The sequence below is a fragment of the Molossus molossus genome, unplaced genomic scaffold (assembly GCF_014108415.1).
Source record: "Molossus molossus isolate mMolMol1 unplaced genomic scaffold, mMolMol1.p scaffold_m16_p_11, whole genome shotgun sequence".
Lineage (NCBI taxonomy): Eukaryota > Metazoa > Chordata > Mammalia > Chiroptera > Molossidae > Molossus > Molossus molossus.
The window spans coordinates 103,931,188-103,958,889 of NW_023425346.1; the positions used below are offsets into that span (position 1 = coordinate 103,931,188).

Sequence of the window (27,702 nt, forward strand, 5' to 3'; positions counted from 1 at the left end):
TGTGTCTGCAGGTGGGCACTGCCATCCAGGGAGGGGAGGTGCCAGCCAGTGGTCACGCTCAGGTGCACATGTTCACACATCTCCACTGCATAAGCAGAAGCGGATCTGACACAGCTTCAGAATCTGTTCGCGGCCTTTGGTTTGTTTGTTTATTTGTTCATTCTTACCCAAGGATATTTTTCTATTAATTTTTAGATAGAGTGGGAGGGAGGGAGGGAGACAGAGAAATATCGATGTGAGAGAGACACATCATTTGGTTGCCTCCCACACGACCCAAACAGGGGCCGGGGCTGTCCCCCAACAGCCTCTCCCACTCCCCTGCACCCCGCACCCCGGCACTTCCTGCAGCTTCGGTCTGGTCTGGCCTAAAGACCTCTGGCGGGCCCATCTCCTCTAGACCGATGCTTCCCAGGGCGGGAGCAGGTGGTGCTGGTCGTGGGCCTTCTGGACGTGCCTGGCTTCAGAGACCCCTGGGGACGAGTCCTGAGTGGGTGGGCTGCACAGCGGGGAGCCCCTGCCTAGAGAGCTGGCAGCGCACCCTGACCGGAAAGGTACTGTTCCCCGGGACAGTCTGTGGAGGATCCAAGCCCGGTCTCCTCAGGTCGGCCCCTGGTCCAGGTGTTCCTGGTGGGGGCTCTGTACCTGCTCTGAGCAGTTACCCCTGGGAGAGGCCGCTGGTGGGGGGCAGCCCCTGAGGGAGGGGAGCATGCAGGACTCCTGAGCCCAGTTCCTGGGCTCCCACCCGTGGGGAGTAGGGAGCCCTCACCCGTGGGAAGTAGGGAGCCCTCACCCGTAGAGTGGGGGGGGTAGGGAGCCCTCACCCGTAGAGTGGGGGGGGTAGGGAGCCCTCACCCATGGGGGAGTAGGGAGCCCTCACCCGTAGAGTGGGGGGGTAGGGAGCCCTCACCCATGGGGGAGTAGAGAGGAACGAGAGGCACAGAAGTAAAGGGGACCTTTTTCTTGTGTTTCTGCCCTAATTTCGCTCTTTGATGGTCAGACATTGAGGGTGGCCTCCCAGGCTTCATGGTTCACCACGTGGCGAGTCTTCCCACCATGCTGCTGCTGTCCCAGATAGTGGCAGTCACCCTTCTTGTTACAGAAATGGTACTTGTGCCTTGAAAAGAATTAACACAGGCCTGAAATCGGTAAAGACCCTGCCCGCACCCCGCTCCCGAGAGGCGGCCTCCGCCGCGGGGTCAGCTGGGTGCGAGTCCGGGCCAGCTCGTCCGCAGCGGGTTCCGTGTGTGTAACCAGCGAATCGGTCCCGTGCATGGCTGCGGGCCGCGGGGACCCGTGCTGTGACCCAGTGTGTGTGCTCAGAGCACGGTCCCTAGTCTGGGGCGGGACTTCTCCGCCCGCCCAAGGCCAGGCTATGTTCGGGGTGTGTACTTGGCCGGGTGCAGGCGGCGGGTCTGCTGCAGGTCGGTTTGAGCTGCCAGGGCCGTGGGGTCAGGTGCATGGGGTCAGGTGCATGGGGCAGCTTGCAGGGGGAGAGATCAGAGAGCACTTGCATGCCTAGGACCTGGACGCCAAGCCCCGGGGACAGAGGCGGCTGTCCTGCCAAGGAGCTGCGTGAGCAGTGACCCCGGTGGCATCGCCAGGCTGAGATGCCAGTGATGTTTGCGACCACCACACCCCCTGTGGGCGGCAGGCTTTAGTCCTTTTCTGTGCAGCCGCTAGGAATTCTTTCGTGTAGAGACCAGACGGGGCGTGGGGGTGCGGGCAGGACTGGCAGAGATGAGGGGTGCTGCCCTCACTAGTGGGGAGGAAGTTTGCACACTTGTTTCATGTTTTGTTTTTTTTCCAATTTTTAACCCATTGCTCATGACCCGTGCTAAACCCGAATGTCCATGACAGAGGGGGACCCATGAGTCACCTGGGGTGTGGTGGGCACAGTGACAGCCAGGCAGCCCCTTCAGCCTCTGCACTTTGCAGACTGCGTTGCAGTCCCCTGGACGGGAGGCCGGGACCGAGCCCGCAGAGGGGAGGGCTGGGTCCTTGCCAGCCGGCTCGGCGGACCCGCTGCCAGGACCCGGATTGGATTTGCTGCGTATGAAGCTAATGGGCAGCGTTTATCCTAATCATGCAGGGCAGCCACAGAGCGGCCGTGCAGCCCTCCTGTCTCCTGTGGACGCACTCCTTCCGGCCACTCCACGAGCCCTGCCCCCACCCCAGAGGGAATAGCCTGCCTGGTTGTCTTCTGATTTGCTGTTGTCCACGTGGGGTCAGGGGCAGTTTTAGCCGACGCCACTGTGAGGCCCTGTGAGGGACCTGGGTGCCTGAGACCTCTGGCTGGTCAGCCCAGGCCCATTCAGCTGGGAGAAGCGCACTGCCCAGGCACCGCCGGCCGGGTCTGCCCCCAAGGGTGTCTCTGTAGAAGAGAAGACCCTGGAGGGACCGGGTTTTACCGACGGAGGGATAGGGGCCCAAAGGGACCTAAGGACTGTCGAGTGTGGGTTTGAAGCTGGCTGTCCCCCCTCCAGCTGGGGAGTCTCAAGTTTCATGTCATCAATCTTCACGAAGGGGTGACCCATCCGCGCTCACCTACGCCTGTCACTCGGGGTGGAGTGATGGCCTGGCCTTGGTGACAGGCACGGAGGGGTTGCCCTTTGCCCCTGCTGTGAGCAAGCGTGATCCTGGGCCTCCACGCCCCACCTCTCTCTGGGTCCCTGTGGCCCACATTCGGGGCAGTGGGCGAGTACATTCTTTTTTTTTTTTTTTATCCTCACCCGAGGATATTTTTCCATTTTTTGTACAGATAGAGCGGGAGGGAGAGAGAGGAAGGGAAAGAGAGAGAGAAACATCGACGTGAAGGGACACATCGAGTGGCTGCCACCCGCACGACCAACCAGGGCCGGGGACAAACTGCAACCGAAGTACATGCCCTTAGCGGGAACTGAACCCGGGTCTCTCTGGACCGCAGGCCGACGCTCTAACCGCTGAGCCAAACTGGCCAGGGCTGGTCGAGTACATTCTGACGGCTTGTTCTTGTTTTCTTTCTTTTCTTTACCCTCACCCGAGGACATTTTCCCATTTTTTGTTCAGATAGAGTGGGAGGGGGAGAGAGGAAGAGAGAGAGAGAGAGAAACATCGACGTGAAGGGACACATCGAGTGGCTGCCTCCTGCACGACCCAACCAGGGCCGGGGACAAACTGCAACCGCAGTACGTGCCCTTAGCAGGAACCGAATCCGGGTCTCTCTGGACCGCAGGCCGATGCTCTAACCGCTGAGCCAAACCGGCCAGGGCGGCTCGTTCTGAGGTCTGCTTCCGGATTTATTGTCCCCTTCTGTCAAGCCCCCTCTTGCTGTAAACAGTGATGGCACCATGAGTTAAGCATTCCTGACTGTTTGCAGTTCTTCATGGACTAGTGTTGTCCGTCACAGACCTGCCAAGTTCAGCACAGGGCTGCACGGTCCGAGCCTCCCTCCTGTCCCCGGCAGTGCTCGTTGGAACCGGGAGGCTTTTTCTTGCTCATACTCCAGCTTGGCCCTAACTTGCACAGGGAAGGCGGTGCCGCCTCCCAGCAGCGGGGAAGCAGAAACGACCCCTAACGTCCTGTGTCCACGCAGACTTCAGGAAGAACCGAATGCTGGCTGTGGATCCACCCTGTCGATTCTCCGGCAATTTCTGACTCGCGCCTTTTTATAAAATGTCCTTATTGCAGCATTTTTACTTCCACAAACTTTGCAATTCCGATTTACGCGTTACAGTGTTTGCAAGAGCCCTGGCCGGTTTGGCTGGGCGGTTAGAGCGTCGGCCCTCAGACCGAAGGGTCACAGGTTCGATTCCCGGTCAAGGGCACGTACCTGGGGTGCAGGTTGGATCCCGGCCCTGGTTGGGGTCATGTGGGAGGCAACCAGTCGAAGTGTCTCTCTCACATCCATGTTTCTCTCTTTCTCTCCCCTTCTTCCCTTTCTCCCTTCCACTCTAAGAAGCCAGGGAGAGATATCCTCGGGTGAGGAAACAAAGAATTCTTTAAAAAGTAAAATGTTCTCAGGAATGCTTAGAGCCCTGTGCCTGCGCGCTGTGCACAGGCGTCTCGTCGTAGCTGAAGGAGGAGGGGGACGTTTTCTCCTCTCCGTTCTCGTTCTCCAACCCTCTACCCTCAGTGTTCGTCATGCTCAGGCACGAATCTTTCAAGCTGTTCTTCACACACCGGCCCACAGTGCTTCTCAGAGTCCTGGGACCAGGCGTGCTGTGCAGGGCTTGGCGTGCAGGAGCGCGTGTGGGGATGCAGGGCGAGGGGGTGGTCCATCCCCGGAGAGGTGGGACCTGCAGACCCCGAGGGCGCCTCCGGCTGGCAGCGTTTCCCAGGGTCCTCGGGCGGCAAGGACCGGTGGGCGCTGGCAGTCCCTTGGCGCTGGTCAGGCCTCGGAAGGAGGAGGCCTGGGGTTTTCGGCCGTGGCGTGGCCGTGTGTGTGGCTTGGGTCTGGGGGCAGCTTGGTGGCCTGGTGCCCGTCGCCCTGGACTCGGAGGACCTTGTTGGGGGGGGTTATCGGGAATGTGGGCCGGGAAACTGCCTCGTCCGTGGACCTCCGAGCCACTCGGAAGCGACCTGAACTTCAGGGAACAGGAACCCGGCCTCCCAAGGCCTAATGTGCCTGATTCCATCGGTTACGGAGGAGGAGGATGATCACGTCAGAAGTGGAGTCACGCCGTGGGAAGCGGTGCCCGGGAGCACCTGCTGAGCCCCCCCTTCGACTGGCATCGGGTGCTCTGTGCCAGCCAGCCAGCAGGGCGCTGTTCCTGCCCCGGGAGTCCCTGGGGACCGCCCTTCCCCCGCACAGACACGGAGCCGCCGGAGCCGCCGCGCGGATGCGCTGGCCCTCCCGCCGCGGTTCTCGTTTATATCTGGGGACTGTGAAGGCTTGAAGCTAAAAATAAATGCTCCTTCACTTTTCTGTTGCTAAAAAGAATTTTTAAAAAAATGTGAAAAAGGTTTCAACTGAATGTCTCCATCCCCGGGATAATATGCTGTTTTTAGAACGTCACCTGCAATTTCGGGTCCCCTTGCTGACCCTCATGTGTAATTTCCCGAGGTTTGTCTGGAACCCGTGTCTGTGGTCACTGGAGCCCAAGGGGACGGAGTGGAAGGGGGGACGGTGACGTCCTTCCAGCCGAGGCCACATGCTGCGCCCCCCTCGCTGACTCGGAAAGAGGGGTGTGAGCCCCAGCTCTGCTCCAGTGTCTCCACCATGCAGGGATTAGGGGGTCAATCAGGAGCTAATTAAGCAAGTGGGGGGCCTGGGAATGTGCCCCCCTCCCCGGCCTCTTCAGCTTCTGTTCTTTGGTCTGGGAAGATTTTCAAACAGGATCATTTCTGGCTTTCAAAGTGGGGGTGCATATTTTGTGTGTAGTCTAATGAGAGCCTGACATTTCCCGGTTCACTTTGTGGTTCTGCGTATGAATATTTTGGAAAATAGATCCAGAGCCGAGTTCCCTCAATTAGTGTTATTATCAGCGAGCAGAGGATGAAGGGAATCTGGAGTCAGGATGGATTTGAGGACAGTTCAGGGGAGGGAAAGGCAGCTTCTCCTGGGAGTAAACATGAAAATAAACAACAGGATGGCTCTGTGTTGGGTTCTGCCGCTCGAGCCCCAGATGGTCTGAGGTCTGGCCTCTCGCCTGCCAGTGGGTAATTGCATTCCTTGGGGTCCAGAGCTGTGTCCTTGTCATCGAGAGGTGGCCAGCGGGGGTCAGAGGTGGCCCTAGAAGGGGAGGTTCAGAAAAAGCAGCTGGTATGTTGAAAGATGAGCTTTACTCTGAAATCGGTCTCGAATCTTTTGTAGCGGTGGCCTTTGAAAGAACAGGAAGAGACTTGGGGACGTCTGGGGCGGTGTGCGGGAAAACGTCGTTACTCCTGGCAACCCCCCGGCAAGACCGAGGCAGGAACAACATGTTGTGTTGTAAATACAGTGCCGTCTCCGGTACCCGCCCAGCTTGGAACCACAGAGGCCGGCCGGCCTCGCACCGGCACCGCAGGGTGACGGGGGGCAGCCCCGCTTTGCGTTATTCCGTCGTGTAGTGGAAAAGACCATGCAGGCGCGTGAACGCCCACTCTGAGAAAGTGCAGGTGAGCACCAGCTGGGACCGGATGCCTCAGGTGTGGTGAATCTCTCTTTTCCCGGGACTCCGCAGCGGCTGGGAGGCCCCCAGCATCCCACCCTCTGCACGTGTCCGGGAAGCGTCCTCACTCAGCGGCGTGACCGTGTGTATCGGTCACGCTGAGACGTCATCTGTCTTGGTACAGGTTCAGTGAGGAGGACCTCTGCTGCCATCCACGTGTTATTTAGATCCCCTTTCTCAAGGACCAAATAACAGTAACAGTAATAACAATAATAATAATACGCCATGAGCGTGAGCGATGGGTCTGTGCCGGGGCAGTTCATGTCCCTGAACTTCAGATGTTGTGGTCGTCAACTCAGTAATTAGGGCTAAGAATCTCTGTTGAATATACAGCGCCCCCCCCCCCCCCTCGGTGACTGGTTTTTGCCTCTCTGAGTCCCCTCCCGGTGTGTCCCCAGGCTCGTCCCTGGCGATCGGTTTTGATGACCGTTGCCTGAGGCCGGTTTCTCGCTCAGGCCTTCCGCTTTCTGTTCCACAGACGCTCACAGTTGGGTTTTTATTCCTGGTGAACGTCTCTTACTGTGTCATGTTTCTGATCTTGGGGTCCTTGAGAGTTTCAGTATTATGACTGCAGTTCAAATAATACAGTGTCGTTTGCAGTGATGCCATGTTGACGGTGGGAGGTGGTCCAGTATCTCTTCCTGAACCGGGCCAGGGTCCTCCCCGCTCGAGCGGCCTGGGCCCTGCTGGCCGCAGTGAGGATGCCGGAGGAGGCTGGAGCCCGTGCGGGTGCGAGGTGGAAGCCGCCCGTAGCGCTGACGCGATTGCGTGGGAACCACCTTAACATTTGGCTCCAGGTCGGAGTCGGGTGCAGAATGGCCTCGTCTGAAACGGGCCGCGCCTCGGACTTTGGTTCTAGGGGGTCCAGGAACACCCCTGTGCGCACTCACTCCAGGCGGGTTCCCACCAGGTGGGCTCATCCTTCAGGTGCTGCGGCGCCATGAACCTGAGATGGCTCCGGGCGGCAGCCTGGTCTGCTCCGCTCTGCTCGCTCTGGGGTGACCCTTCCAGGTGGGCTCTTTCGTCGCTGTGACCCCGTTCAGCCGCTGTGTCCCCGTAGAGGTGTGGGACAAGGGTCCAGGGACGCACGCCCTCTGCTGATCTCCCGTCATTTGTCATTTAGTCTCGTCTGAGGTGCATCCCACTCTGGCCTGGCGACGAGGGGTGAAGGAAGTTTTTAAAATAAGTCACTTTTAAGGGAAGGTGAGTCTTTTTCGTTTTTGGTCAGTTAAGTCAAACATTTGTTTTATTAATCTAGTCACCAGGAACACAATGCGTTCTGTTCCAGTGAAGACACATTTGTGGGTAATGGGCCAGCGCCCGGCCCTGCTCAGGTGTGTGCCCTGCTCAGGGGTGTGCCCTGCTCAGGTGTGCCCTGCTCATGTGTGCTCTGCTCAGGGGTGTGCCCTGCTCAGGAGAGTGCCCTGCACAGGGGTGTGCCCTGCTCAGGGGTGTGTCCTGCTTGTGTGTGTCCTGCTCAGGGGTGTGCCCTGCTCAGGAGAGTGCCCTGCACAGGGGTGTGCCCTGCTCAGGGGTGCCCTGTGCCCCTGGAGCGCCTCCCATTGTCTGGGTCACGTAACCGTGCATCTGCACCTGCTGAATTCACAGTGAACATTCAGTGTTTGTGGTGAGCATAATCTTGCGGTGGGGTGTTTAAAATCAGCAGAGTGCATTAATGAGTTGAGCTCATTTTAATTCCCACTTTACCCTCTTCGTTTTATTACTAAGATTCATATTTAAAACTTTTGTTGTTATTGTTAATCCTCTTCTGAGGATATTTTTCCATTGATTTCTAGATAGAGTGGAGGAGGTTGGGGAGAGAGAAACAGAAACATCGATGTGAGTGAGACACATCAATTGGTTGCCACTTGCATGACCCCAATCAGGGCCGGGGATCCAACCTGCAACCCAGGTACCTGCCCTTGATGGGGAATTGAACCCTCAACCTTTAGATTCACAGGCCAGTGCCTTAACCACTAAGCTTAAACCGGCCAGGGCTAAAAACTATACTATTTACTTTTTTTAGATGCCAGAGAGCGTAAAATTTGAAAGGCACCAAAAGATAACAATGAAAAGAAGGTCTGCTCCTTCCTTTTGTCCCTAAGCTACCTGGTCCCCGAACTCTTAGTCACCACCTGTTATGTTTGTAATCCTGGCCGAAATGTCCTCAGCCTGGACGAGTTCATGTCTGTATTTTGTACACACATACATACTTGCACACACTTCTGTATGTTGAGGCTTCGAGCATTTTCTTGGCCGCCTAGTATTCCACTACGTGGATATATTCATGTTTACGTAACCAGTGTTGGGCATTACCGACCTGGGACACCTTAGTGCCTGCATTTCCTTTTTGGGGAGACCATTGGCGTCACCCCACAAGTCCTGTAAAGAGAGAGCAGTTCATGAGAGAAAATAAGCGTTTTCAGCGTAATTAGTGATGTTCACTCGTCGGGATGCTAGTGACCATTTGCCGAGCGCTGACCGGTCAGGCCCCTGCTGCCACTGTCCACGCTTATCTGCTTGCAGGTGGTCTCACCTGGGACACGACGGGTGGGGCTGGGCTGCCCAAAGAGTGGGTGGCCGGGTGCACAACCTCCTGTGCACCCCAGTGCTTAGCCGCCGACGTACTCACTTCCCTGGGGACCGAAGCTGCCCTCGAGCCTCCTCTCACGAGCATCGTCCCTTCTGAGCTGCAGGTGCTCCTCTGCCCACCTGCGGAGCCGCCGGCCAGGCGCCGGTTCCGAGTCCGGCATGTGCCGCTGAGCGCGATCTCCACTCGTTCCCCTGAGGCTGCAGGGTGACGGGCGACTTGCTTGCACCCTCTCCGGCTGCCGTGGCCGCCCACCTCCTCCTCACCCGGCGCCTGCCCTGCTCCCCCCGCTGGGCCGCCCGGCCGAGCCCCGGCCCCCTCCCCTCCGTCTCTGCGGGGCCCGGTGCCTGCTGTGTGGCGTGGCTGCCCACCCGTCGTCGTGTCCCCGTGGACCGTGCTCCCCTTTGCTGCCTCCTGCGTGCTCCTGCCCTTCCTCGCCGAGCCCAGGGACTGCACGGCCCTGCCGCTGGCTCCCTCCGCGGCCGCTCCCTCTGCGTCCCTGTGTCCCTTCGAGGCTGCTGGGTTCCCTAACTCCGGCACCTGTGGCCGTTGCATTTCTCTGTGGGTGGAACATGGAGGGACGAGGTTTCTGGATTCGGGGGAAACACGTGGCAAGTGAATCCTGTTGGGAAGCAGAGGTGTTTGCCGTCAGCTCGGTGGGGGCCAGAGTGGCTGCCACGCTCTGTTCACAGCACGTGGCGTGGGTGTGGCGTGGGGTCTGAGTGATGAGACGCGGCCCGGTGGGGCGTGGGAGCTCGGGTCATGTGGGTCATCTGTGCACGTAGGGGAGAGAGGAGAGACGGCTGGCCCGGGGGGGGGGGGCCGCAGGGGCTGGGGACCCTCGTCTTTCTACATCCTCAAGCGGATTTGCAGCGTCTGGTATGTTTGGGGAAACACAGCTGCAGCACGCAGTCTTCTGAACTGTGGGATGCTGTGTTGTGAACATTGGGATTTTCAGGACCCAGGCCTCAGCCTCCATAACCGGGTTGTTGGGATTTCAGACAGGGGACTTGCAGGGGAGGCGGGGAGGCCGGGGTACTGACTGGCGGCAGGGCCGGGTCCGGGCGGTGTGCACAGCCCGGGCATCCGGACAGACGGGGGTCTGGGGGGTAACGGAAGGGGGAGTCCCAGAGCCCCCGGGAGTCGTGGGCGGAGGGTGCCCCATGGTTCAGAGGGCAGAACGCAGACTTGGGTTCGGAACTGCCGCTGGACTCGGGAGGTCCGGGTTCTCTGGGCGGAGGGGACGTCGGGAGCCCGGTCTGCACTGTCAGGTGTCCAGGTCTGGAACCTGGCACGTTGGGAGCACTCTGACCTTGCACCTCCGTCAGAGGTGTGTCTCACTTTGTGTCACCTTCCTGTTTTACAGATGCCTTTGTGAACAGCCAGGAATGGACGCTAAGCCGATCCGTCCCGGAGCTCAAAGTGGTGAGTGCTCCCAGCCTGGGCGGTAGGGACGGGCGGGGGCCTGCTCGCCCCTGGGGCCCAGAGGAGGAGCCTCTGGTGTGTCCCTCGAAGTGCCAGGTGTCGCTGGCCGTTTGGGGCGGGGGCCCTGAGTGTGCCTGTGAGGTTACGGCGGGGGCCAGCCACAGCGGCCTCGGTGTGCGGCACGGCCCTCCGTCCTCTGCTCCTGCTTGTGCGTCTCTCTCGCACACGCACATGCACACACACACGCACACGCACACGCACACGCTCACTCGAGGCTTTACCCTTGCCGGGTGCCATGGGAAGTTTCTAGAATGACATCCAGCGTTGGAGTTCCTCGTTAAGGAAAGGTGACTGTTACAGAGGAGCGGCTCGGAAGGTGCACGAGAATTCTGCTTTTACCGCAAACTCCATCCTTTCAGTGAGGTTACGTGGGGCCTGAAATGGGTCGTGAGAGGTGACTGTGCCCCTTGCAGCCACACCTTGGAGCCCAGCCCCTGCACGCCCCACTGAGGGTGAGGGAGGGGACAGACACAACCGGGAGGCGTCATGTTCTTTGTTATCAAATAAGTGGCTTTCAGGGAATGTACCTGTGTGTGTGTGTGTGTACGTGTGTGTGCACGCATACATGTATATTTACATGTGTATATGTGTGTGTGAACGCGCATGTGTGGATTTAGATTTATGGTGTGTGTGGGTACATGCAAGCATGTCTATATCTGTATGTATATGCATATGTACATGTGTGCATGTGTGTGTGTGTGTGTGCGTGTGTGTGTGTACTTGAACCTCTGCAGGAAGGGGCTCTGACCATGCAGTGGAGGCAGGTGTGCTGCCCGTCTCGTGCACACTGATGGGCTGGGCTCCGACATGGGCCTGCTCACCTCTCCCAGACCCGCATGTGTTAGTAGCTCCAGCCTGTCTGCCCAGTGACCTCCAGTGGCCCCCAGAGTCCCTGGACACCTTCCACCGGATTTTGAGGAGAACATATGTGACGTTGAGTATGGCGTTGTCACCAGGAAAAACAAGGAGGACAAGTGGGAAGGCCCATGGTCACCGTGCTCTCCAGTCCCCACGGCCGTCACTGGGGGTGTCGCAGGCCCATCGCCTTGCCCTCGTCCTCCCCCCAGAGCTTGGCCCTCTCTGGGGCCCTGCCCGTGGGCTTCTTTCCTTGTGGGAGACAAAGGGCCATCGGGGCCTGTGCCCGTTTCAGAAGCCCGGGTTCTGCAGGACGGACTGGAAACGGCCGCCCCCTTCTGCCCCTGCCCTGGAACCCCTGGGCCTGGCACGGTCAGGAGGCACTGCCGGCCGAATGCCGCTCAGTCGTCTGCAGAACGATCGGCAGCGTCAGGTCTGCCGCGAGAGGCCCAGTCGGTCCTGCGTCGGAGTGAGATGACACGTGACTGCTCGGGCAGCGCCTTGCTCTGTGCGGGGCATGCTGGAGCGGTTCACCCGTCCTCTCGTGGAATCCTGACAGCCCCATTCCACAGATGGGGAGACTGAGGCGCGGAGGCAGCGAGCAGTTGCCGGAGGAGCCAGTTAGTGAGGGCGGAGCTGCGCGTGCACCGGCTTGTGCGCAGGCCCTGCCGGGAGGACGCTGCACCGTGGACGCGCTCTCTGTCCTCGCAGTCCAGGGTGGTGGGTGGCCCCTGGCCCTGTGACTGGCAGTGTGGTTGCTGTGCCTGAGGGGCTGGATTTAAAAATCCCATGTGTTGGCCCTGGCCAGTTTGGCTCAGTGGCTAGAGCATTGGCTCGCGCACCAGAGTCGATCAAGGGCACGTACCTTGGTTGTGGTTCGTCCCCGGCCACCTTGATTTGCCCTTCCCTCCCCCACACTGAACCTGACAATAAATGGAAAAATATCCTCGGGTGAGGATTTAAAGAAAAAAATTCTATTTGTTCAATTTAAATTGGAATAGCCCCCCAAGTCCGGCAGCCTCCTGTTGACAGTGTTACAGGCTGGCTGCCCCCCGAGTGTGGAGCCCTGTGATGTAGCCCGGTTCTGACGTTAGAGGGGTCGAGGGTTCCACCAGAGCCCACGCGTCCAGACCAGCCCGTAAGCGAGAAGACCTGTTTCCTGCCGTGTTTGAACCGCAGGCGGTTGTCCGAAATGGATGCGGGTGCCAGAGGTGGTTAAGGGGCAGCGTGGGTTCCCGTTCCCCAGAGGTGATACTCCCCGAAGCTTTGCTTGAGTTCGCCGAAGGGACCCCATCGTGAAGGAAGTGTGAGCGAGGCCGCAGGTCTTTAGGGGAGGTTCTCATCCTGCAGGGACCTGTGCGGGGCAGGGGCTCTGCTCTGCACGGCGCCTCCTGGTGGAGGTGGCAGGCGGCTCGGCCCCTGGGCAGATCCCTCCGAGCTCAGAGGCTCAGCGTCTGCAGAAAGTGCTCCTTGTTCGAGGTGTCCACAGGGCTGCAGTGGTCTCCTGCCCTAGTCCAGCACCCCGAGGCAGGTGGCGCCTGAGGTCGGCTCCTTCGAACCCCTGACTGTTTCACAAGCAAAGTCAAGTGACATAATAGCAAGCCTCCAATGGACCCTTTATGTCTATTTAGCAGTCAGTCTTCCGGTATCTGTCAGAGAAAACATCTCGATCTTGGCTTTCTTTTCAAGCGTGTAGCACCATGCGTTAGGGTTAGGTAACCAGCAACAGTGGTTTTGCAGCTGCAATGGATCCCAGGCCTGTCCCTGGATGCCAGGGGCACACTTAGTGGTTTTGTCTGGGCAGAAAGGGAAGACACCCTCCACGCCCTGCCTGGGGGGCCGTGCCTCGGGCCCCCGTCGCGTCCCTGTCCTGTTTCCGCTGACTTCCCAGCTGGGATTTTTACTGAAAGCCACGATTTCCTTTTCAGCAAACCACGTGTTTGGCAGGTAAGTGGGGACGTTTGGGACAGTAGGGAAGTATTTCTGGGGGAGACCGTGTTCTATTTCGCCCTGAGGGGTCATGGCCCGCCCGGAGGATGAAGGGACGAGGTGACGAGCTGGCCGCCTACAGTGCCCAGTTCTGTGATGGCCAGGACGCTGTCGCCGTGCCGCCTCGTGGCTCCCCACGGAGCCTGCAGGCCCAGACCCCGATGGCGGCACCCTCTCCTGTTGGTGCCCGAGTGGTTCAGGGTCCCAGGGCAGCTTTAGAGCCTCAGGGGCATTTCCATTGTTATCTTGTTCCCTGTGCACAGTGGCTGCTGGTTTTTGCCAGTGTTTCAAATGAGCATAATGCCCATGGTGTGCAAATGTAGGCGGGGCTGTGAAGTGGCCAGTAAACCCAGTCCCCCCCCCCCAACCCGTTAGTGTGTAACAGACTTGCCAGCTGCTCCTCCTAAGCCTTAGGGGTCAGCCGTTCTTTGCAAGTCTTTGGCATGAGGAAGGGGGAGGGGCGCTGCCTCACGCAGAAAGCACAGCCGCAAGGTGTTAGATGCTGAGCATTTTCCTCCTCCGGAAAGAGAAACGCTAATCTTAATTAAAAATTTAATTCTGTGGCACACTGTTTTGGATTTTCTCAGCATGAAGCTGACAAACAGCAGGTGCCCTTGAGCCAAAGAATAATTAATAGGTAGAGATTCTTAGATTATAGAGGCCTCAGGTGAAAGGAAGACAGGAGTCAAGCAGGAAGGGAGACAGCTTCATTCAGGGTCTGTCCGCAGAGCTGGCTTTGACCTGCAGTGACACAGCAGCTTCTTCTTACTGGCTGGTGTCGGAGTCATTCACTCACTCACGCACGCACGCACGCACGCACGCATTCACTCACCCATTCGTTCATTCATCACTCATTCATACATTTGCTCACTGCTTCGTTCATTCATTTAGTCATTCATTGGCTCATTCATGTATTCATTCATTCACTCATTCATTCATCACTTATTCATTCATTTGCTCGCACACTGATTCCTTCGCTCATGTAGTCATTCATTCATTGGCTCATTCATTCGTGGGCTCACGCATTCATTCATTCACTCATTCATTCACTCAAACAGTGTTACTAAGAGCCCGCCTTGGGCTGTGTGTGGTGCTGGGGTAGAGGACACAGGGACAAACGGGACATGGTCCCTGCCCTTAGGGATGGTCAGCCTTGGAGAGTCAGACCCACGTCCTGATGTTGGTAAAACAGGGAAAGTCCCAAGACGGCATTGTGAGGAGGGCACTGAGGAGCCGTGCTCAGTTGAGGCCGAGGCATGAGGAGGGCTTCCCAGAGGAGGTGGCACCTGAGCTGCTGGCTGGCTGATGAGTAGGAGCAGCGCTTCAGGCAGCCTGCGTGGGAAGTCTCGGTGGCTGGGGCAGCAAGGCCTGTTGGGATGCGGTTTGGGAGCCAGGGAAGCCGAAAGACCGAAGGGCTGGACTGGTGAGGGCAGGATGGGTTCTAGGGTGCAGAAAGGTCCGATTTCAACGTGATTTTCAGTTTCACACCAAGCGTGTTCTCTCCTGTGTTTGTTCCTCTAGAATTCGCTTCATCGTTCACTTATCTAACTAGCTAGTCTTTTTTCCTTCCATCTGTCCGTTCATCCACCCATTTCTCCCTCCCTTCCTCCATCTCTCTATTCATCTGTCCATTTCTCCTTCTGTTCATCCTTCCTCTATCCATCCATCCATCCATCCATCTATCCACCCACCCCTGCACCCATTTCTCCCCCCATCCCTCTGTTCATCTGTCCATTTCTTCTTCTGTTCATCCTTCCTCTATCCATCCATCCATCCATCCACCCACCCCTGCACCCATTTCTCCCTTTGCCCAACTATCCATCCATCTCTCCATTCATCTGTCCATTTCTTCTTCTGTTCATCCTTCCCTCTATCCATTCATTCCCTCACCCACTTCTCCCTGCCTCCCTCCATCTTTTCATTCCTCTCCCTCCATCCCTCTCTTCATCCCTCCTCCATCCCACAGTTACCACTATGTTGGGGCCAGAAACTGGGAAGTGTAGGGATTCCGAGTTGGCGTCCTTGCCAGTATCCAGAGACACAGTTGTCAGTCTTCGGGGACCTCACCATAGCGGGAGACCTAGCCACGAGTGTCCCCAGCAGTCAGCACGCACGGGAGAAGCAGGAAGACCCCCCCAAACTGCGCTCCGGTGAAGAGAGGACGGGGAAGAGGACCAGCGTGGGAGGGCCTCAGAGCTGCTGCCGGCCTGTGTGTCTGCAGACAGGTCGTGTGCGAGCACTGGGGGGGGCGGGCGGTGGCACGCGCGGTAGTTCCTGGCATGCGTGGGCTTTCGGGCAGTGGGAATGGTCGGTCGCCGCTGGTGAAATGAGGGAGTAACATTGGTGCTGCGGTGGTTTTGGAGAACCCCTCTGGCACCTCGGGTAAAGAGGGGCGCTCACAGCGTGCAGATGAACCAGAGGCTGCGTCCACACCACACAGGCTGCCCCCGAGACGAGCTGCCCCAAGGGCCAGGCCTCCCCGACCTCGGGCCGGGCGGGATGGGCCCCGGCCAGGCTCTGCTCCGAGAGGCTGGGTGCGGTGTGGGCACGGAGGCCGCTGAGCGGACGGGGGGGCGCACCTGGGTTCGGGCAGGCTGGGCTGGTGGCGCCGGGGTCGCTGTGCAGGGTGACCTGGAGCTGGGGGGTCGGGCGGGAGAATGAGATTCTGGAATCAGTCATTTATGGGGAGTCCCTTGGATGTCGCCAGGCACATTGGGGTTGTTAGCATCGAGGACCTGGAAGGAGAGTCTGGGAGAAGCTGTGAGATCCAGGGAAGGGGGCCATGTGGGCTGAGAAGGGAATTTGGGGTGGGAAGTTTAAATGAAGAAAATGTATACAGTTCTGGTGAGGGGGCTGGGGCAGGAACCAGAGAAAGACGGAGGGCTCTGCAAATGGAAGTCATTGGTGACCCCTTGTAAGGACACTGCAGTAGAGCCAGGTGTCGCCTCGAGGCCTCGCACAGGTGGCAAAGGGTGGGGCAGACTTCAGAGGAGAGACCTCTGTCCAGGTCTCTCTCTCTTTTTTTTTTTATCCTCACCCAAGGACATTTTCCTATTTTCTTGTTCAGGTAGAGTGGGAGGGAGAGAGAGGAACAGAGAGAGAGAGAAACTTCAATGTGAAAGGGACACATCGAGTGGTTGCCACCCACACGACCGACCAGGGCCGGGGACAAACTGCAACTGAAGTACGTGCCCTTCGCGGGAACCGAACCCGGGTCTCTCAGGACCGCAGGTCGACGCTCTAACCGCTGAGCCAAGTCGGCCAGGGCTGTCCAGGTCTCTTATTGTGTTTTCCTTGAAGAATTGATCTGACCCCGTGTAAATGCAGGAAGAGCAGTTCTAGTGGGCGAGGGTGGGGGAGGGGTGAGACCCCAGCACAGGTGGAGGGAGGGCTCCCTGAGGGGCCTGCACCTCCAGCCCAGGGGTCTCGGCCGTGGTACGGGAGCTTTTCCTGCAGAAGGCACAGTGAGCCCGCGTTGCTCATGGCCCGCCAGGTGGCTGGTGTCCAGCCTTCATTGCAGCCTGCCCTTCTTGCTAGAGTACTGCCCACGCCTCACCCTGACTCTTGATGCTCACTTAAAAAAAAATTTTTTTTTAAACTCTCACCGAGGATAGTGTATTGACTTTTAGAGAGAGAGAGAGAGAGAGAGAAACATTGACTGTTGCCTCCCGTATGCACCCCAACTGAGGATTGAACCCTCAACCCAGGTGTGCACCCTGACTGGGAATTGAGCCCACAGTCTTTTCATGTACTGGATGATGCTCCAACCAACTGAGCCACCTGGTGGTCACTTTAAAAAAAATAATAATTTTTCTTTATTGATTTTAGAGAGAGAGGAAGGGAGAAGGAGAGAGAAACATCGATGAGAGAAAACATCCACTGGCCGCCTCCTGCACGCCCCCCACTGGGGATCAGGCCCACAACCTGGGCATGTGCCCTGACCAGGAATCGAACTGGTGACCTCTTGGTGCATGGTTCGACACCCCACCACTGAAGCACAGCAGCCGGGCTGGGTGGTCACTTGGGATCTAGTAGGAGCAGGTTGCCGCCTTCACCACAGGCCCCTGCTCGGTCCCTTTCTGTCCTGTAGCATGTAGCCTGTGCTCTAGAGAAGCTGGTTTGCTCTTGTCCTCTGCCTGGTACAAGCTTCACCCCTCCCCCCAGCCTCTCCCCACATTGTTGTTAACCCACATGGCTCTTCTCACCTAGTCTGACCAGCCCCAAACTCCTCCCCCAAATCGGCTGTGCACTGTCTTCGTGATGGAGCACACCAGAACGTCTCCTTGTCCCCATAGTCTGTACTGCCACCGTGGCCCATTCACCCAGTGCGCCTTGCTCAGGGCATGGAGGGCTCCCAGGACAGACATCCTGGCCCACCCGCCCTCTCCCGGTGGACCCCTGCACGTGTGCCCCGGAGAGGGCCTCGGCACATGGAGTGGGGTAGTGACACTCAGGGCTGATGAGGCAGGTGCGGAGGGATGTGGTTGTGAGGGGGCCACAGTCCCTTCTCCAGCAGGAGGCACTCTCAGCCCAGGTTTGACCTTCTAGCCAGTGTGTGGTTGTGACTGCGTGCAGACTTACTGCACATTTTCACACCCTCCGTTCACAGATTGCCTGACAGACTGGCGTCCTGCCCTAACGACCGTCCGTTGCTCTGTTTCAGGGAATCGTGGGCAATCTGGCCAGCGGCAAGTCGGCTCTGGTGCACCGCTACCTGACCGGCACCTACGTCCAGGAGGAGTCTCCCGAAGGTATGCAGCTTGGCCGGCAGGCCCCCGCTGAGCAGAGCTTAGGTTTAAAGATGTTCTGTAGCGTATCCTAAATCGTTCCTTTGATGTATCACATGTCAAGAAAGTAACAGAACTCCCGGCAGCGGAAAGCCTTAGAGACATTGTTTCTTCTGTCGTATTTGTAGCTGACCGACTCTATTCCCTGTGGCGTTGGAGCGAGAGTAGAACCATGAAACACTCTCGAATTTATTTCTTCCCTAATAGTCCTGTCCTTTCAAATGTCAGTCCAGTTCACGCCCCTGAATATCGCTCGGCCGTTTCTCCGACCTGAGTTTATACTTTGCATGTCCCGTGACTTCCTCGTAGATACGAGCCGTTCAGATGGCCCGAGCCACGTGTTGGAGTATGTCCCCCCTTTATAGTGTACGATGAACAGCGAATGATCATTTTGCATGAGAATAAGATACTCCGTTTGCCACTAGGCTTTTCCTTCCTCAGTTAACGAATCCGTAGTTTATTTCCTGCTGTGAGTAAACTTGCGCCAGGAAGCCACGCAGCCCCCCGTAGAGTTCACAGGTAGTTTTTCTAAGTTATATTTTCTCTCCGTGTTACCTTGTAAAATCCAACTCTGAGACACTGAATTTCTGGTTCCTTCTTTTTCTCACCGGCTGTTCCATTCTTTGCAGATATGGATGCAGGTAACTATGCACTTTTTCATGGTAGCGCTTGTCTTGTTCGGAGCGAGGAGAGGCAGCTCTGTGCTGTAGTGTCCCCTCGTCCTGTGCTCCATCCTGTCGCCTTTCATTTCGCCTTTTTTTGAGTTGAACATTTCACCCTGTTGCGTCCCTTAGATGTGTTTTTAGCAGTAGTCTAGCTTCCCGTGTCCCCTGTAACACCTGTTTAGTGTTTAACTCCTGTCCTGGGTGCCGTGGAACCATTCGGACAGGTGCGGAGGGACGGACTCTGTGGCCGTCCCTGCGCGGGGCTCTGCCGGGACTTTGCAGAATTTCGCAGACACGCAAAAGCCTCGCGGCGGTCGTGTCAGGCCGAGGCCGGCTCTTTGCATGAAGCAGACGGAGGGGGCGGTTTAGGGAGAGCAGCGCCCAGTGCGAAGGCCTGAAGGGGGGAATTGAGGCGTGAACACGTGGAAAGTGGGTGCAGGAGATAGAGGGCGCACGGTGTAGAGGGGAGGAGGCGGGGGCATGGGCAGGCTGTCCAACTTCCGTCTGGGGTCTGTGCCTGGGCTCGGCAGCTCTGTTTGTTCCTTTGAGTCTGAGCGCGGCTTTGATTTTCCTAGAGTAAGGTTTTCTGCTCATCTCGTGCGGCTGCTGTACAGGTGGATGTCACAGCTGCTGAGGTCTGGGTGACCTGGTTGCAGGTGAAATGATCACCTCTTCAGTGAAGAGCGGCTGCCTGCACCCCCCACACCCCCCAGACACCCCGGTTCCAGTCCCGCCCCGGGGACGCTCTGGCTTCGCCCCCCCCTGGTTTCTGCGTCTGGCGTGGCTGGTACGGGAGTCTCTGGCCGGCTCGTTCAGGGACGCCTCTCCCTCCCCGTTCTGTCTTTGTTGTGGCTGTGCCCTGTCCCTTTGTGCAATCACAGCTGGTTTTGTTGGGTTTGGGCCTGACTGGGGCGTCTTTGCAACAGGCCTTGTATTTTATTTTATTTTTTAATATTTTGAGTTTATTGAGTTTAGAGAGAGGGGAAGGGAGAGGGAGAAAGAGATGGAAACATCGATGAGAGAGAACATTGACTGGCTGCCTCCTACATGCCCCCACTGGGGATCGGGCCCACAATCCGGGCATGTGCCCTGACCAGGAATTGAACCGGCGACCTCTTGGTGCAGGGTCGACGCTCAACCACTGAGCCACACCGGCCGGGAATGGGCCTTGCATTTTACTTGGCATGAAGGCATTTCTCTTGAATGTTCATTCATCAGGAGTAAAATTTGTACCCAAACTGTAGCCTCTCTAATAGCCCAGATTCTTTGGTTTTTCAAGTGACACCTTTTACTCCTGAATCTCGTGGCGTTGCATCGAGTTTTTTAAATGCATGAGTTTTAAAGGGTGGCAAAGCCTGGGTCTGCACACGTGAAACATCTCACCCTCTGTGGGCCCCGTGCCGGGGGCCCCCTGGGTCAGGGGAGGGATGGTCCGCGGTCACCTGGCCACCTGTCCTCTCACTGACTGGCTCCAGGTCAAGGGGGTTGGGGGTGTGGGAGTTTGGGGCACCCAGTGGTGCTGCCTTGTGCCTGGAAGCCCCTTGGCCCCCTCGAGTCCCTGTTTCCCAGGGGCTGGCTGCCTGTGCCTGCCGGGAACCAGGCAGGTGCCATGTCTTTGGCCCTCTTAAGGGACCTGGGACACTGATTCCCACATCCTGTCCACGTGCCCTGGGCGGGTCTCCAGATGGCAGCAGGCAGGAACGAGGGTTGTGTCTGTAAGAACCTTCTCGCTCGCTCAGCGAGCCTGTGACGGCAGCGCGGATGCCTTTCTCGTCAGATGCGTGCATGTTGGTCAGTGCCCGGGCGCCCGGGCGCGCGTCCCTGACACGCTGGCCTACGGAATGTTCCGCACTTGGAATGGACTGTGTCTCCGCCCAGCTTTGTGGCGGGCATGGCAGCCGTGGGCGCCCCCGGGCACGCAGGAGGTAGAAGCCGGCCATAGCCCACCCCAGCTGCGACCTCTGTGAGACCAAGGGTCAGGCTAGACCACGGCTGCTGGTGGGGGTGTGGGTGCCGGGCCGGTCGCATTGGGCTGGGAGTGAGCTGGGAGACCTTTTCCATTTCTGGGTGTTATTACTACCTTTCATGTATGCTCCTTCCTCTTGTAACTGCGGGAGGTCACCTGCCTCCTGCCACGCGTGGGCAGCACTTGAAATGAAAGCGGGGCCGTGTGACCTGCTCGTCCTCGGGGCTCACGGGGGCTCCCCGAGCTTCACGACTGCACACGGCGCATCTTTTGCTTGAATTGATGTGTAAATACCCCCTGGCTTCCCTCTGACCCAAACGTGGATCTTTAGATATCCGGAGGGGGACGGTGGCAACGGCCTTGGCTCCGTAGAGAACTCTGGTGACCTCTGACCTTCACCAGAGCACAGCTTTCCCAGGCCGCTTTTAGCTGGATCTCGGGGGGTAATACTTGTTGTGTTTTCATGGTGGGGTTTTGGTTGATATTTTACTCCTGTACAAAGAGAGCTGATTCACACAATTTAGATCATTTTAAAGATACATTGTCAATGACGACATTTAAATACTATGTGTGTTTTCATTTATTTATTTATTTTATTTTTTTAATCCTCCCCAGAGGACATTTTTGCATTTATCTTCAGATAGAGTGGACGGGAAAGAGGGGGGGAAGAGAGAGAGCGAAACATCGATGTGAGAGGGACACATTGAGTGGCTGCCACCCACACGACCCCAACTGGGGCCGAGGACAAACTGCAACCAAGGTACGTGCCCTTAGCAGGAACCAAACCCGGGACTCTCTGGTCCACGGGCCGACGCTCTAACCGCTGAGCCAAACTGGCCAGGGCTGTGTATGTCTTTAACTAGTGCAGTAAGAATGCAGAGGTAGGTCACTCTGCAGGGAGGTTGCGATTCCTTGAACATAATCCAGACTTAAAATTTTTGTACAGACTGGTATACTTTTAATTTGTGCGTGTGAGGGTGTGTGAAAGTGAGTATGTGTGAGTGTGTGAATGCATGTGTGGATGTGTGTGAGTGTGTGTGTGAGAGTGTGTGTGAATGTATGTGGATGTGTGTGAGAGTGAGTGTGTGTGTGTGAGAGTGTGAATGTGTGTGAGTGTGGGTGTGAGGGTGTGTGAGTGAGTGTGAATGTGTGTGAATGTGAGCGAGAGTGTGAGTGCGTGTGTGAGTGTGTGTGTGTGTGTGTGTGAGACAGGTGTGTGGAGTCCTGGCTGCCGTAACGAATGGCCACAAACAACAGAAGCTCATGCTCCCAGCTCTGGAGGCCAGAAGTCTGAGGTCAAGGTGTCGACAGGGTGGGCTCCTTCTGGGCCTCTGAGGGGGGACCTGTCCCCTGCTGCTCTCTTCACTTCTGTGGGTTGCCCGCGGGTGTTGGTGTCCTTGGCTTGTGCGCTCATCACCCCAGTCTCTGCCTTAGTCCCCACATGGCCTTGTCTGTGTCCAAATCTCCCTCTTCTGAGCACACCTCACCTGATTTAGGGCCCACCCTTCTCTACTGTGACTTCACCTTAACTCGGCCACATCTGCAAAGACCCTGTTTCCAGATAAGGTCACATCGGGTATTGGGGGTTTGCACTTGAATGTAACTTTCTGGGGCTGGACTTGAACCCACAGTGGCGTGTATATTACACACATACAATGTCTGGACAGAAGCTGCTGGCACCGCTGTGAAGTCACCCGTTGCTTCTTGGTGACAAGAGGCGTGGTGAGCGGCCCAGACCGTCCTGGCTCTGCCCGCTGCTGGCGGTGCTGGACTCACAAGGGCGCCCCTGGTCACGAGTGACCTTCACACCGCTGATGGGAATTCCACGTCCGCGTTCACTCTCAGTGCGGAGGGTCAGAGGGAAACGATTCCTCGGCCGTTAGTGCCCTATTAGTGGCCGCTAATTAGATTGTGAGTGGCGTTCGCCATGCGATTTGAGTTTCTCCCTCACGCGTGTATGTGTTTTATATTCACTGTGCGTCCTGTCACAGGGCCCAGGTGACCGCCACTCAGCGTTTAACTCTCCCTTCCAAGCAGGGAAGGAAACCAGGCCGCTCAGTATTGTGTGGGAATTTGAAACCAACACCTTCCCTGAGACACTTCCCCCTTGCAGGCCGGGGTACAGTGTCCCTGTCCCCCCCGATGTTCCTCTCCCCTCGCCGTGGCCGTGCTCAGCAGGACAGAGCAGCTTCTGTGCAAGGACCTGGAGCCCAGAAAGCTGACCCCCAGCGGGCGCCTTCCTGTCGGCGGGGCAGGGGGGGGCCCCCCGCGCTCTCTGAGTCGGGACTAAACTGGTGGGTTGAGTGGAAGGTTTTAAGGTTGGTGGTGACAAACCGAAGAATGTCCACAGCCCTTCCTTCCTGTGGTTGTAAAACGCACTGCCCCTAGATTCTTTTTCAAGGGACCGCAGGCGGCGCAGGGGTGGAGGGGCAGGGTGCGTGGGACCTGTGAGAGCTTCCCTCCGCTCCGCTCTGGAAGCAGCCCCTCCCGGCGTGGGAGTGGGGACGCTGGCCACGGGCCCAGGGCCAGCCATGCCGTTGCCTGCTGCAGCCGCAGAAGCAGCTTTGCAGAGAGGGGCCGTCCCCGGAGTGACCCAGGAGCAGCTGCCCTGCCATTCCCGGTCCTCGTGCGCGGAATCCGCGGACGGTCCCTTCCTGCAGTGATGTCTTCAGCCGCTCGCAGATTCTTGACCAGCTCGCGTCCGCCAGCCGCCATCTCCCCGGTGTGGCGGGTCTGCGTCGGTCCAGGCCGAGGCCAGCCGGTTCCCGGCCCAGATCCCGGTGATGGGGCCACGCCAGCCCTAAGGCCGCAGGGGCACCCCTGCCCTCTGGGAGGGCGACGCCTTCATCGCAGGGGACGTGAGCCTCTCCATCCCTGCCCCCTCCCAGCGGGAAACACTGACTGAGAGCTGGGAGTTTGACAAACACAAGAGGCTGAGACGGTCCGGGAGCGCAGGCGAAGAGGCAGAGCCGCATCTTCCAGGTGGACTCAGTTGGAGCGGAGGGAGGAGAGCCGTGTCCTCCCCAGGTGGAAGGTGGAAGGTGGAAGGTGGGTGGGGAGGTCTTGCTGCCAAATGACTGGAAACAGATAAGGGAGGCGGCGGGGGAACCCGAATGCCTGCTGCCTGGGGAAGGTTTTAGGAGAAGATGTTAGATACGGAGACTGGTCATCACGCAGGGGAAGAAAGTGGCTGAGATGCTGAGGCAGACCGCTCACGGGAGTCAGGACGGGAGTCAGGTCCCGGGCGCCTCGCTGTGCGCCTGGGCGGTGGCCGGGCACCGGGGTGTGCACCAGCTCTCGGACCCCCGAGAGGAGCCTCGAGTTCTGTTCCGTGGCCCTATCAGGTGTGCGGAGTTCGGTGTCATGGGAAGGAACGAGCTGGTCCAAATTTCGGGAGAAAGACCTGGGTGCATAGCATCTTTAGTGGAGGAAGGACGGTGTGGAGGGCTGAATGGCCAGGAACGGAGCCGGGCGATGGCAGGTCGAGGCAAGGTTTCACGGGGGCCGGAGCATCTTCCCCAGAGGTGCAAGTGAGTCACAGGCTACAGGAGCTCAGGGCGGAAGGGCCGCCTCCCCACACCGCTGCCTGGACCGCAACCTGCCTGGATTCTTGAAGGTCCCCAGGGACCACCTTCTGGAAGCTCGGAGGCACCATGCCAGGCCCAGGCTCACTCAGGGACATGGGAACTCGGGGTTCCCAGACTGTCCACAGCTCACTGTTCTTGTGCCCTTGGGCAGGTTACCTGTGCTCCTGAAGTTCAGCAATTCCTCTCCGCTTCCCAGGGGTGCCGGGCCTGCAGAAGAGGGTACACATGTGTAGGAGACTGTTACTCACACCTGTTAACGTGGGTCCCTGCCCCCCTTCCGGCGCCTCCCTGCTCAGCCTCCTCAGCTGTCCACAGGTGTGACGTCGATCCTCCGACTCCTCTCCTCTGATCATACCCCAGCTGTTCCCCGTGATCAAGCCCAGGCCTCTCCTTCCCCTCAGCCTGTCTCTGGTCCCATGACAGGGGTGCAGTCAGACACTGCTGACTAACTAACGCAGTGCGACCGTGCGGGTGGAGAGGCTCGCTGTGGACGGCAGTGCAGACAGAAGGGAATACCGGGGTGGGGGTGGGGGCGGGTCTCCTGGAGGAGGAGGCTGTGCGGGGGGGTTGGGAGGGGAGGTGACGGGATTGGGTAGTTCTCTAAGCTGCAGGGCAGTGGGTGGAGAGAGGCACATTCCAGAGGAGGCCTGGGATTCCTCCGGTGGAGAGCGCTCTGGGTCGGGAAGGTCAGAGGCAGAATCGCCAGGTGTCTGGAGGGCATGGCTCCTGCGAGGTCGAGCTTGCTGACCTTAGAAACCTGTGGACTTCCTTTTGGGGTCGTGGCGAACTCCAGGGGCCGGGTGGTGGAGAGAAGGGAGGTAAAAGTGAAAACACCCGCAGCAACACGGCCAAGTCCCAGAGAGAAGAGCATTGGGGGGTGTCTGATGCAAGGAGGTGCCCTCGGATCTGCCCCCTTCACTTCCCTGCCTGCTGAGGTCCCACCAGCCTGAGAGCGGAGGCCTCGGCCGGCACCAGGCGCGAGGTCTGAGGATCTAGACGGGGGGAGGGGGGGGGTTGTGGGTGAGGGGTCTGTGGGGGGGGGGTATGCACAGACATATACTGTGAATACAGCTGCTGATTATCCACAGAAGATGACAGTTCCATATGGTGCAAATGCGTTGACTTGATGAATTCTTTGCTGATTGGCCCAGGCCAGCCATGGAAACCAGGTTCAGTGCACCGTGTAGTCTTTCGTCCCTGCTCGGTGACTTCCTGGAGGACCCGTGTGGGGAGGGGTCCCGAGGCAGGGTCTGGGCTCGGGTAGCTCGCTGAGTGAGGTGGGTGGGGACCCCTGTCCTGCACCTGGGACTTGCTGTGTTTTGTTCATGCAGGTATGGCCAGCATGCACCCCCTTTTCCGAGCCCCACTTATTATTGTGCTTATTTTTAGTTTTTTTTAAATATATTATTATTATTATTATTTTTTACAGGGAGAGAGAGAGAAACATCAGTGTGAGAGAGACACACCGATCGGCCGGCTGCCTCCTGCACGCCGCCCACTGGGGGTCAAGCCCAAAACCCGGCTTGTGCCCAGACCAGAATCGAACCGGGACCTCTCAGTCCACGGAACGACGCTCAGTCCACTGAGCCACACCAGCCGGGCACATTGTGCTTGTTTCTGAAAATACCGCCACAAGCAGAAGGCAAACCCGCCTTGCTCTTCGAGGGCCGCTCCAGTGGGCCGAGTACGTTGAAAGCGTGACGAGCGTGTGTGGGGGACAGAAAGCGTGTCACAGCGTGACCTCCCCTCTGCACACCAAGGGGGTTGGATTCAGGTTGACTGGAGAGGGGTGAAGGAGCTGGTCAGAGTGGGGAACCCAGGCGCGGTGTGAGAGCGTGACCCCAGTGGACCCGGCTGGCCGGCGAGCACGTCGTCCGTGGCAGCCCAGGGCGGACAGAGACGTCTTTGTGAGGAAGGGTTCTGAAGGGGTCACATTGGCTGGACCCCAGGGCTCCTGGCAGGTCGGCGCCCAGCTCTGGCTTCGGAGAGGGTCACAGGAGGATAGACGGGAGGGGTCCCCAGTCAGCCTGCACGTGGACACTAACTCCCAGGGTGCTAGGGGTCCCTCTGCAGCCCCGTCCTGAGTGGCGGCTGCATATTCGTTCTAGAAACACTGGCTCAGGGTGTGTCTGGGCTGTCCCGGGCCTCGTGCCCTGGCACAGACTTGGACTTGGGCGTGAGCCTGGCTAAGCTTGTTCTGAGGTGTTCCAAATGCAGGAGCCTCCTGGGCCTCGCAGGGTGAGATGTGGCCTGAGAGGCAGCCCCCCCCCCTCCCCCCCAATGCAGTACAGGTCTCTGCCTCGCTGCTGATCAGGGACAACAGCGAACACAACAGCCCGCCTTGCAGCCTCCAGTTCCAGTTTTTATCCTCCCTTCGTCCTGTCAATTTCGCCTTTGCTGGCTGGATGTCAGGAAACCTGCGCCATGCATACGTGCGTCCTTTAGACATACGTCCATCCGCCCCTTCTCGGTTCCCAGGGCTCCGTCACAGAGACCCGGCGGCATGAGGTCAGTGGGAAGAGCGGGACTTTGAAAATTCCAGCTGGATCAATAACAGAACCGTCCCTCCCCTGGGATGATTCCTGACAGGAGCCCCCCTGAGTCCTGGCGAGCAGTAAATGCACCATGACATGTCCCCAAGGTGTGTGCGTCACTGCTGGCCTGACGTGTCACAGGCAGGTAGCATCATGCGCCTGCTTTTCACTCCTGAGATGGTGGGACCCGGCAGGGTGCTGCTGGTCTGTGCCAGTCTTGAGGTTTCTAGATGCCAGTGTGAAGCTGCAGGTCTCCCAGGTTCCAGAAGGTGGCTCCTGGTTTCCACAAGCCTGTACCCAACACAGCCACATGTCACGTGCTGGGTCTCTCGGTTAGTGTGTAACATACATGCTGGGTGCCAGGTCTCTCGGTTAGTGTGTAACATACATGCTGGGTGCCGGGTCTCTCTGTTACTGTGTAACATATGTGCCAGGTGCTGGGTCTCTCTGTTAGTGTATAACATACATGCCAGGTGCTGGGTCTCTCTGTTAGTGTATAACATACATGCCAGGTGCCGGGTCTCTCTGTTAGTGTGTAACATACATGCCAGGTGCCGGGTCTCTCTGTTAGTGTGTAACATACATGCCAGGTGCTGGGTCTCTCTGTTAGTGTATAACATACATGCCAGGTGCCGGGTCTCTCTGTTAGTGTGTAACATACATGCCAGGTGCTGGGTCTCTCTGTTAGTGTATAACATACATGCCAGGTGCCGGGTCTCTCTGTTAGTGTGTAACATACGTGCCAGGTGCTGGGTCTCTCTGTTAGTGTATAACATATGTGCCAGGTGCTGGGTCTCTCTGTTAGTGTGTAACATACTTGCCAGTGCACGTTGGCCTCACTGCGATACAGTTTCAAAAACGTAGCTATTTTCAGCCCTGGCCGGTTTGGCTCAGCGGTTAGAGCGTCGGCCTGCGGTCCTGAGAGACCCGGGTTCGGTTCCCGCTAAGGGCACGTACCTCGGTTGCAGTTTGTCCCCGGCCCTGGTCGGTTGTGCGGGTGGCAACCACTCGATGTGTCCCTTCACATCGATGTTTCTCTCTCTCTGTTCCTCTCTCTCCCTCCCACTCTACCTGAACAAAAAATGGAAAAATGTCCTCGGGTGAGGATTGAAAAAA

General features: G+C 57.9%; 1 protein-coding gene across 8 annotated transcripts in view; it reads left to right on the top strand.

Annotated features, from left to right (window-relative positions):
* Positions 1–27,702, top strand: part of AGAP1 (ArfGAP with GTPase domain, ankyrin repeat and PH domain 1) — a 479,358-nt gene that overhangs the window by 146,345 nt on the left and 305,311 nt on the right. For 5 of the 8 annotated variants that reach the window (XM_036254522.1, XM_036254517.1, XM_036254518.1 and 2 more), the window contains exons 2-3: positions 10,085–10,143; positions 17,711–17,798. In XM_036254522.1, the coding sequence (XP_036110415.1) occupies positions 10,085–10,143; positions 17,711–17,798 (147 nt within the window). Of the gene's footprint in view, positions 1–10,084; positions 10,144–17,710; positions 17,799–18,463; positions 18,476–27,702 lie in introns of all 8 variants that reach the window. The other 3 variants (XR_004958681.1, XM_036254521.1, XM_036254516.1) reach the window with 1 other exon arrangement.